This window comes from Etheostoma cragini, chromosome 3 (assembly GCF_013103735.1).
Source record: "Etheostoma cragini isolate CJK2018 chromosome 3, CSU_Ecrag_1.0, whole genome shotgun sequence".
Lineage (NCBI taxonomy): Eukaryota > Metazoa > Chordata > Actinopteri > Perciformes > Percidae > Etheostoma > Etheostoma cragini.
The window spans coordinates 7889284-7900761 of NC_048409.1; the positions used below are offsets into that span (position 1 = coordinate 7889284).

An 11478-nucleotide genomic window follows, 5' to 3' on the forward strand; every position below is an offset into this window, starting at 1 on the left:
AAACCTTTTCCTAAATTCTCAATTCGACCCTCAGCCTCCTTTTCCTCAGAGTCCAAACGAACGCGAAGTTAGTTATTATTTCTAACATAACCTATGCTGTTACGTTTAGACAATCAGTAAAGCCAGTACTGCAGCTGTGTAGCATACACATATTACATCCCTTGCTGTACTCCTGCTGATAATAACTGCCTGAACTGCAAGATTGCCGCAGGTAGACCTGCCTAAAAAGGACTTTGATTGTACTGGCTTTACTTATGTACTTTACACTACAACTAATTAAAAAAAGGACCGGAAAAAATGATCCAGGACTGGCCAAGGACCTGCCTCCGTTAGGCAAACCAGGTATGGGAATCACCTGGTTGTATCCTGGACCCAGTGAAGCAGTTGCATTATGATACGCAGGAGCAGAAAGCCATACAGCAGGCTGGGGGGCCAGATCAAGTGAGCCAGCACGTCCACTCCCAACATGTCAGCTTCGGTTGGCCTCATGGAGAACCAAAGTAAGCATAGAGCATTCTCCTTGCTCGTGAACAGATTGTCCACTGGTCATCCGAACTGATGCCAGAACATCACGAGGGATCTGTATCCTGACTGATTGACTGACGGTCCTAGCAATTATGCCCCGTCACTTGAGCTTCTTTTAGGCGAGCGCGATGGAGGAGGAGCAGACGTCCGCTTCAAGTTGATGCCGCTGACCGTGACATAAAAAGTTGTGGAGCTAGGTTGAGCGGCATCAGAGAAGCAGAACAAGAGATTCAGGTTTAATCTGAGCCATTGTTTTTATCTAAAATAATGTATTGGGCATTTTAGGTCTTTATTTGACAGGACAGCTAAATGCACGAAAGGGGAGAAAGAGAGGGCAAGTGACATGCATCAAAGGCTCACAGGTCGGAGTCGCACCCGGCCCGCTGTGTCGAGGAGTAAACCTCTATATGTGGGCGCTTGCTCTATCACCTGAGCTATTTTTAAAAAGGGAGCTGAACAACACATGTACTAGGGCTTTATAGGAAGCCGATGCTTTAGAGTGCAAAAATGTTACCCGTGTATTATTAGACTGCTGCTTGTTGTTGATCCAAGCACAGCTCCGCAATCTTGGTCTTGAATGGCTTCAGGTCCGCATGAGCTTATATGTATTTTCCTTTCAACATTCTTAGATTCCGTGATGTTTCTACTCCATGCTGAGGACAAATGTCCCTGGCTACGCTAAGGATATATTGTACAGCGCCTCTTGGCATTACATCACATGACCCATGATTTGTGTGTTAACTCTAACAAGAGTCTAGTTCTAACTCCTGAAATAGGTTAACCAAAATAGGATCAACTCCCAAAAAATATTTACTTTAACGTTGTCCAAGAGTCTATTTGATAGTCACAGATGTACACTCAAAGGGAGTTGACTTTTATCCCTGCTTCAAAAAATGCTTTTATTGCATTGTAACTCTAAAAATATTTGCCGCAAATTCCTCAACCATGACTATATATGTTAAATGTTAAATGCTAGTTTCTTTTTTGAAAAAAAATGTTTAGCATGCATATGCGTTACATATTGCAATTGTTTCATAATTTGGAGATGTCGAAATATGGCATAACCAATCCTCAAAATATGGTTTGTGATTTAACCATATTATATTTCAAATGGGTTAATTTTGTATATATACATTTAAAAACATGTTAACAAGTGTGATCAAAAAAGATTATAAAGAATAAATACGGCACCCTTTAGCTTGTCTAGAATACATGGTCTAGAATGCATGGTAAATAGTTTATTTTTGAAAAATGAAAAATACATATGAATTGGATGCAAGTGTGTCTCAGTACTCAAGGACAAGGATTGTTTATTTGTTGTTTACTGTTATTCAATATTAAAATGTACTTCCAAATTGTCATTATAGTTACTTTTAGAAGCACACTTTTTCTCTGAGCCTGTTAAGTTGAAAGGGGTCTGCAGCTATGAATAGCTGCAGACTGTGGAGCGTGCAGGCTCTGTCCGGCACAGTTAAGCGGGCCAGGACAGGAAATGTGTTTTTATTTTTTAACCCCTGCCCCATAATGTGGTAATGTTAACTTGCAGCAGGACAAGGTCAACCCGAAACCTATTTACAAAGGTGGGATTTACTATAAAATGTGCAAAAATAATTGAATGCATGCATTTGTTCGTCGTTATAATTACTACTGCTATCAACATACAAATATAAATAATGCAAATAACTCAGTGTTACACATGTAGGCTGCTTTTTCTTGTTAAATGTATCCTACTTTCTCACATCAATGGCAAGTTGTTTACTTGGAAGTTTTATATGGTGAAAGTTGCACATAAACACATCCTCAACTCATGTTTTTGTGTGGAAAGTCCTGAGACAAGTCTAGTCTAGTCTGTACGTTGTATTATGAATCTGAATCTGCAGAGTAACTACAATACTAACTAAAGGTATTAAATACATCTCAAATGCTTTTAATTAATTTATAAACCTCTGGACTTTAATAGCTCATATGTGTTTCAGTAAGATCACGTTGAAACTTTCTGCAAATACACCCTCATTGCAGTTTTAGTTTTTTACAGAAATTGATAAATGCTAACCCTTTATATTGACATTCCAGGAGATTGCACTTCGTTGCAATTGCTCCGACACAGACACTAAAGTAGCGTGATGATTAAAGATTAAACATTCACATCACCATTCCTAAACAGGTATTTTGTATGCATATTTAGCTACATACTTCTAAGACATTATACTTGGCCCTAAAAAAGAAACAGAAAAAACTACAGGTGTGTTGTGATGTACCAAAAGCTTGTAAATTCAGTATAAATTCAGTATTGAATTATTCCTGGATTTAGGTGTCTCAATACATCAACTTTACTTTTGTTCATTGCAAAAGTTATTAAATGTAGTATCAGGATGATTTAAAAAATAATTAATCATCCTGGACTAAGTGAAAATCACCTGCTGATAATTAACATGATCTAGATGTAAGGCAATTTGCTTGGGTAGTTTTTTATTTTCTCTATTGTCATTGTAACCATATAGTTGATCAAAACAAATTTCAAATGATCAAGGGTCATGATATGAATCAACAAATGGCTGTGTGCATCTGCAACGTCACACTGAAAGTTTTTTAAAAGGATGGTGACCTCTGCTGATCTGCCATGATTCAAATAAACTTCATCTCCCCATTATTAAAACCAAAACACAGTATCCTCAACCGTAGAATGAGTTTCTTGAAGAAAAAAAAGATTACCTTTCTATTCCCTTTACAGAACAAAATAAGCCTTTTCTTGTGGTCGGGTTCCCTTAGACCCCTTCTATTAACAGAAATAAGAGATGTATTTTCTTAAGTAATTCAAAGAAAACAAAAAGAAAAACGTAATTATCTGAAATGTTATGCTAAGAAATAAGAGTACATGTGTATCCCAGGTATATCTTGGAGTTATGCCTATGGTGTCTTTTGAGCCACTTTTCTCCACTAAGCTATCCAAACCTATCTGTTTTGTTGAGATCTTTGCAGAGTGGGTAATGTTTCGTGGTTCTCCAGAAATCATCCCTGTAATGCATTTACAGCAGATCCAGCCCTAACCAATTTGGGGGCCCTAAGCAACATTTCAGATGTTGCCCCTGTTATCTCAGCTGGTAAGCCCAGTGGTGTAGACTAGTGTTTTGTAGTGAGTATACTGGGATTTTCCCCTCCCAGCGATAAACCCATCCATTTTTTGTAACATTACCGCGTACAGTATCAGCCTCATCTGGCTCATTTTCTGCAGTTACTGTAACGTAACCATCTGCTGCAATGTTACCCGAAGCTGTTGTTGCATCAGGGGCAGGCTTACAAAAATTTTGAGAGTTTAGTTTGAGTTCTTTCGTTTTGTTTTTCATATCTACTTTAGTCATTCACATTAGTTAATTTCATGTTTGCACAGTGAATGACTGCCAAGCAACTGCGTTGTTGTTCCTAGGTTCCTCGCAACGCAAACAGGGTGAATTTATGACAAAACCGTTATGTGTCCTGGCCCTTGTGAAAGTGGGTTTATGGAAATCCTTCACCTTTCCTGGTGGGTACATGGCATGTATTACTGAACTCAGCAGGGAGTTCCCTTTTCATTGGTGACGATTTGCAGTGTCTTGGTGTAAATTGTCGGCCAGTATCCCCAATGTTACGCGAATGAGAAGCAAGGGCTGAACGCTGCTTGAAGATTTAATTCAATTTATATATGCTTTTTTTGTGACAAATCTTGGTTGGAGACAAGACATCGAGGATTCATTTTTTTGACCCTGTTGCTGATCAATCATGTAGTGTGGAAACCACAATGATTTCAATACTCCCAACTACAAGACAGCAAATTGTCATTTTAGCATCTGTTCTGTGAAGTATTTTCCAATGAAATGAAATATTTGAGCAGTGTAAGTGAACAGGCTTTAGTTCAGAGTGATACTGCTGGCACCGTTCATCAAGATGTAGCCTTGTGTAATGATTGGTAGCACTATGCCACCCACTCACGGTTGCAAAGCGATTGACAAGTGGATGTCATATTACTTGTTGGTACCAGAAAAGGGAAGCATGTTTTTTTTCTTTTACAGGAAGAAAACCTCATTGGATTATGACATAAAAAAAAAAGAAATGTATTTTTTGGAATAGTTGTATTGTCAAATAGGTGCATAATATGGCCGTTAAAGTGTTATTTGTTTGTTTGTTTTTTAATTTTATTCAAGCCTGAATTCGGAAAATAAAAGTCCAAAGTGGACCCACAATAGCTCAAAAAATAACAGACCACAAATCCATTGAGTTTGTTCTTAGAAAATCTTTCTGTATTTACAGGTTTGAACAGACAAGCAGGAACAGACAAAGAGTGCTTATATACAGAGCAGCACAAGATGTTAAAATGAGTGCTAAAACAATACAGTATTTACAGTTGGACTACAGCGGAAAGTACAGACTAAGAACAAGTTTTATCACAAAACTTCTGGTACTCTAAACAGTATCACAAATTCCATGAACTGTACAGTTAAAAACCAAAAAATGGTAAATCTACATGAAATCCAATGTTTCTCCAATTGAGAAGCACAGAATTATATATATTTACATTATATATACATATTATAGTGTATAAGCATGTATGTTTTCATACATATATAGCTACCTATGGTGCAAAAGCAGCAAAAGAAACTACAATGTATGGAATTCAATACTACAAAATAAAAGGTTTGTGCTAAATGGGTTGACAAAACATTGTTACACCATACACGACCAATATACTGGCAAAAGAAAAATTCAGCATAGGTAAATAATGTTTGCTCAAAGTCCGGTCTGAAGTGAACAGAGGGTTACTTGTCAGTCATTCAAAAACCGCAGAGATTGTCAAAAATACTTCAAGTTCATGCAAAGATATAAACCATTAAAAAATAAACTTTTCCCTGTTGACCAACCAGCTGTGCAGCTTTCCCTTCATTGTGACTTGGAAGGTGCAAAACAAAGGAGGGAGGGCGGGACTTCCTGTACAGGTTATGGAATAGAGTTGGAGCGCACAACGGGCACTTGGGCTGGGACAGTCTCTGTGTCAGTCTCATCCTGTCTGGTCGGGATGCTCATTGTGGCAGTGTTGGGTGGTGGTGGTGTGAAGGTGGTGGTGGTGCTGGTAGTGGTGCTGGCTGCACTGCTGCTGCTTGTGGTGGTGCAACTGGCGGCAGGCGTAGTTTGCTCCTCTTTGGGCTGCTTACTGGCAAATTCTGTGATGCTGAAGACAAACTGGAGGCAACCCAGTTTGATGTAGCTGCCGTGGTGGAGCAGGGCGGTGCCCTCCCAGCCTGCCCCGCTGCCTCCTATTAGGCTGGAGCTGCTCGCCTTACAGCTGCACGACTGCTCCGGGCCACCCTGAGGCTGGCTGCTCATCACTCCACCAGCCGGCAACACACCCACCACAGAGCTGGGACCATCGTCATCCTCACGCTTCTTACTGCGACCTGCACCGAGAACACAGGGAGAAATTTGCAAACAGGCACCAACAAAAGGCACAACACCAGTTTAGAAAAGGAAGGAGGAAATAGCAGATGGCGGTCCTCCCATTTATGTGATTGTGGGTAATAGGTTTAGGCTGCAGCAGTGGGGATTGCAGTGTATACCGGGAAAAACTGGAGCAGAAGGTTGAACAGAATCAGCTTTTGTACAAATGCAAATAAACAGTCCCTCCAGGATTTTCTGATGTCGCAACTGCACAAATTTCGTGCAAATTCATGCAATCATCATGACTTTAGTGTGACTCAAAATGTTGACCAATCACCTCAACTTTGACAAATAACCAGAGTTTCCTGCGATTTCAACCACTCCCAGCAGTCCCACGCGCCCGACTTTGTATCAGTATGTGACTCTGAGAGCCAATGAATGGAGTGAGAACAGGTTTGTGTCACACGTACGCGGCTAAATTAATTTCCTCGTTTACCAAGACGTGTGTGACTTGAACATCTCACATTTACCAACACGTATAGCAAAAGACTGCAAAACATTTCAGACCGTCCTGCCAACCTGTTTACATTTTAACATCAATGTACGCTATAATCATTTTTAACTCTGAAGTCGCTAAAAGCGGCTGCTGCTTCAATCCTGTCGGCTCCCTACAGCGGGCGGGGCTGCTGAGTTTCTGGCGCACACACACATGTAAAGATCAACAAGCCACTGACTGTCTTAAATCCACTAGCCATTTTCATATAATACCAACATTTGCAGCACCCTTTCTGTAAGGTTACACTCAGCCTAGAGTTGTTTTATTCTCCCCAAATCAAGTTACCTTTTTATTTTTAAAGAACTGTAGAAAGAAATTTGTTTTTGCAACTGTCTCTCTCTCCTGCAACTTTATCATCAGAACTTGTATTGCCATTTCCTTTACAAAAGCTCCCACATCAGGCATTTTGGGCTGCAACAATCTCCAAAAAAGTCTGCTAAATCCTAGTGCCTTGTGGCTAATTACCAGATGACATCAGCCAGCGGCAATCAGACAAAACACAACAGAGCAGGGAACAAAATGGAGACATTAAAATGCTATTTAGGTGACACTCTCCCACTGCTGCAAAGACAATATTGCATAAGGGACAATGCATAAGCAGAGTAGTGTAGTACATATTAATCACAGGCTGCATTTGAGCATTAAATATTGAAAACAATAAATGTAATTCAAATGGTATTACAAGAAGAAGATTGACAGCTATAGTGTAAATGCAACCTAATGCCGAATTTCCACTACATGGAATAACCCAGCCTGCTTTTTCAATTTTGTTTTCCACTGCAGATAGTTATAAGTTGTTGCGTTTCCATTTTACACCATAAAACAAAGAGTGGTTCGTAACTTGAATGTACAATCTGCCCTAAATTTTACATTGGATAACAGTCCAAGTCAGAAGACATCTACAAGGCAATATTGACTCAATATCGACTTGTCACAAACATCATCTAAGTTACATGAACATAACGTTGCGTTGTCCACACTTGATATTAATACCGCCTCCTATATTTTAGCCATGCCACTATCTAAAAAGACACACTCAAAGAGTCTCTCACTTCAATTTTATTGCTGCAAAATGGGATTATGAAGCAGACAAACTGAAACATATAAAATAATAGATCAATACACGGCATCTGTATCATTGAAAAAATTGTGATACTATGCTGTATTGATGTTTTCCCCCACCCCTATGTAAGAATAAGATACACTACTAACGTATGATGCCTTGGACTTTGGCAACCAGCCCGCTGGGTGGAGATGGCGAGGCCTTCTCAGAGAAGTCACACGAGTAGAGGACGTTGTCCACGGTGGTGCCATGCTCGCTGTAGTTGAGTAACTCATAATGCTTGGTATTCTGAAACACACACACACACACACACACACACACACACACACACACACACACACACACACACACACACACACACACACACACACACACACACACACACACACACACACACACACACACACACACACACACACACACACACACACACACACACACACACACACACACACACACACACACACACACACACACACACACACACACACACACACACACACAATGTACCCCATGTCCAGCAACCAAAATACCACCATTTATTTAGTAGAGGTGGAGAATTATGGTACAGTAAAATAACATTTCTACATTTAAGCAGTATAGCAGTTTAAAAGTCCATACCTCGTCATAGAAAATGCAGGCGTGTTTCCCCGATATGTAATTGCAATGACCATAGTTTGTAAGGCACACGTCCATGTCAGCACCTTCACAAAAACGTTTAAAAAAGTAGTGAGTTTCAGTTTTATAAAAAAAAACTCAAAAATGATGATCTGAAAAAATTGAAAGGCTTTTGATGCGATGCAATGCTACACAGACAGAAATCACTGCTTTTTGTTTTGTGTCAACGCCATTTAAAAAAAAAAAAAAAAAAAGGTTCCACTGAGAAAAGGGGACAATTAACATGTCTTTTGTCATATGACCAAGTCTTAAAAATTAAAAGATGAATTCAAGGTATCAACTGTCACCAAAATACAAGTTCAACGCCAGTGCTGGATATTGTTTGATATTACTGCCAATACAGTACCCAAGTTTTGGTACATACCAAAATAATACTTACTGGGATGTCTTACTTTGAGAAATACAAACATGGCTCTAAAAAAGCAACAACTATAACCTCTCTTTAATTCAACAAAAAGCTAAAGTTGTTGTACCAACCAGAGGTTTCCAACTTTGGGGGAGGTCACAAGCGCTGAGGGTTCACTGATCATTTCCTGGACAGGAAATACCACTCCTGCTACAACAATGTTTAAAATCTTTTCTGTCGACTTTTTGATTTTTATTGTAAAACACTGGGGTTTGGAGTTTTATCTTTCCCAACAGTCTGCAACTATAGACACAGAGCAGACTAGCTGAACTTTGAGACACCGTGGAGCCCGTCAGAGACAAATAACTCAGGCGGGACCCAATGTAACACTTAACTGCATCTTGTGAACTTATTTCAAGTGCACCTTGAGAAAGTCAAGTGTACCCTTGTGCCATCTAGTGTTTCATCTTTTTGTACTTTAACAGCAACTGACTGGTAAAATAAGTTACTTTAATTTGACCATATGGCTTTAGCAATAAATAAGACATCCTTTAACATCTGGAATGGTATTTTTGTGATTTGTTTTTTTCGGTTCAGGCACTATGTAGGCACCGTTTCAAAAGTATAGTTTTACACTGGTATCAAGTAGGGGTGGAAATTGGGGAAAAATTAAAAAATTTAACCGGTATGTTATTTTAAGCATGCAATTGATATGGGTTGATCAAAAATTGTTATATTTATTGCTGATTAGAAATCTATTTACATGACAGCATCAGCATTGAGTGTCATTGGTGTTGTCGTGGTAACAAACAAACTATATAGGCCTACAGTATATAACAAGTTTTGCAACAATAAATACAGCAATGTGCTTGCAATTATTAAGTAAAATGTAAAACAAGAGTTTTCATACTCAACAATATAACTTTATTTTTTTACTTTAAATATTTCTATGATCTATGATCATTTATTTATTTTTGGTTCTTTTTTATTTTCACACTCACAGACAAACACACTCAATTGTTAGTGTGTGTGTCTGTGAGTGAGTAAGAGATACAGAGAGAGAGAGAGAGAGAGAGAGAGAAACAGAGAGAGAGGGGGGCGGTGGGTTGGAATGTGTTTGTGTGTGTATCTTCATTTGTAATATTATTCATTTATACCGCAACTGCCTTTTATTTTTTTTATAAAACACAGCAAGAAAGTTTCAGACACTGAAAAAAACTGGTTAGAGCCAGCAGGCAGTTAAAAAAAAAAAAAACAGAGTCGCATTCTACCAAGCACTGTCTGAACCAACCCCACGGTTACTAGAAGTCTCCTGGGGACTAGGTACTAGGTCAAACTGAAGTATAAAACAAACCTGAAGCTGAAGAAACCCTAAATGTTAACGGGAAAGCCCCGCGGACCTGAGGGGGAGAGCTGTTCACTTCTCCGTGTTCTGAGTGCGTGTGAGCGGAGTTTCACACAGCAACAGAAGGAATCTGTGTGTGTAGGGAGGGAAGCTGGGACTAGCCAATCACAGAATAGTGTAGGGGAGGGGCGCTGGGACTAGCCTATCACAGAATAGTGTAAGGGAGAGGCGCTGTGACTAGCACTGTGACTAGCCTATCACAGAACGGAGACACAGTCAGTGGAGACTTTCATTGAATCCGATTACGGATATTGACTCGCATTACTCGCATGAAAATTGTACTCGGCAAAAGTGCTTTATCCGTACCGGATACTCATTTCAGCCGAGTATTTGGCTCATCCCTAATTAAAATTATGAAAATTAGAATTCAAAGAGCAAGCTAAGAAAAAACGTAAAACTGAACAAAAGCATTTGAGGCCAATTTTACTTTTGGTGCTACCGACACATTTCAATTAATTCTGTAATAAAGTATTTGAAGGTTTGATACTTAACATAGCAGCACCAGGGGTTAAAAACACATATCAGTGAAAACATTGACATTGTCACTCTGCAGAAGCCAGAGATGACATAAGTACTCACTTTCTGTACTTAAGTAAAAGTACAGATACTTGTGTTAAAAAATACTCTGGGAAAAGTGGAAGTACTGATTAAACTTCTTTACTCAAGTAAAAGTAACAAAGTAAAGGCTTGAAAATTTACTTAAAGTATAATAGTAAAAGTAGCCGTGTGAACGACAACAATTTTTTATGCAAAGCTAACTGGAGCACACAAATGTTACTAGAGAGCATGCTCAGTGGACATGGGGAACAAGGTCTTTATATGGCAATGGTTACATTTTAAATGGATGTCTGCCAATAGGCCTAAAACATAACATATATGATTATTATGACATAAACTGTCATTCAAGGATAGTAAGATTCTGACTCATTAGCAAGATATGAATTCAGTTGTGATTCTGTGAGAATTCACAGATCCAGTTTCTATTTTTAATCTTCCCCTTTACATTTAAATTAATCTACATGTACACTACCGTTCAAAAGTTTGGGGTCACCCAAACAATTTTGTGTTTTCCTGAAAAGTCTCACTTATTCACCACCATACGTTGTGAAATGAATAGAAAATAGAGTCAAGACATTGACAAGGTTAGAAATAATGATTTGAATTTGAAATAAGATTTTTTTTACATCAAACTTTGCTTTCGTCAAAGAATCCTCCTTTTGCAGCAATTCCAGCATTGCAGACTTTTGGCATTCTAGCTGTTAATTTGTTGAGGGAATCTGGAGAAATTGCACCCCACGCTTCCAGAAGCAGTTCCCACAGGTTGGATTGGTTGGATGGGCACTTCCTGCGTACCATACGGTCAAGCTGCTCCCACAACAGCTCAATGGGCTTCAGATCTGGTGACTGCGCTGGCCGCTCCGTTACCGATAGAATACCAGCTGCCTGCTTCTGCTCTTAATAGTTCTTGCACAATTTGGAGGTGTGTTTAGGGTCATTGT

The 11478-nt window shown here is 39.2% G+C and overlaps 1 protein-coding gene across 1 annotated transcript in view; it reads right to left on the reverse strand.

The window, feature by feature from the left end:
* Positions 1 to 4772: 4772 nt before the first annotated feature.
* Positions 4773 to 11478, reverse strand: part of phf12b (PHD finger protein 12b) — an 18808-nt gene continuing 12102 nt past the window's right edge. The window contains exons 13-15 of the mRNA XM_034866669.1: positions 8172 to 8254; positions 7700 to 7838; positions 4773 to 5951 (exon numbers count right to left, since the gene is read on the reverse strand). Coding sequence (XP_034722560.1) covers positions 5494 to 5951; positions 7700 to 7838; positions 8172 to 8254 — 680 coding nt within the window. The 3' untranslated portion in view covers positions 4773 to 5493. The remainder of the gene's footprint in view (positions 5952 to 7699; positions 7839 to 8171; positions 8255 to 11478) is intronic.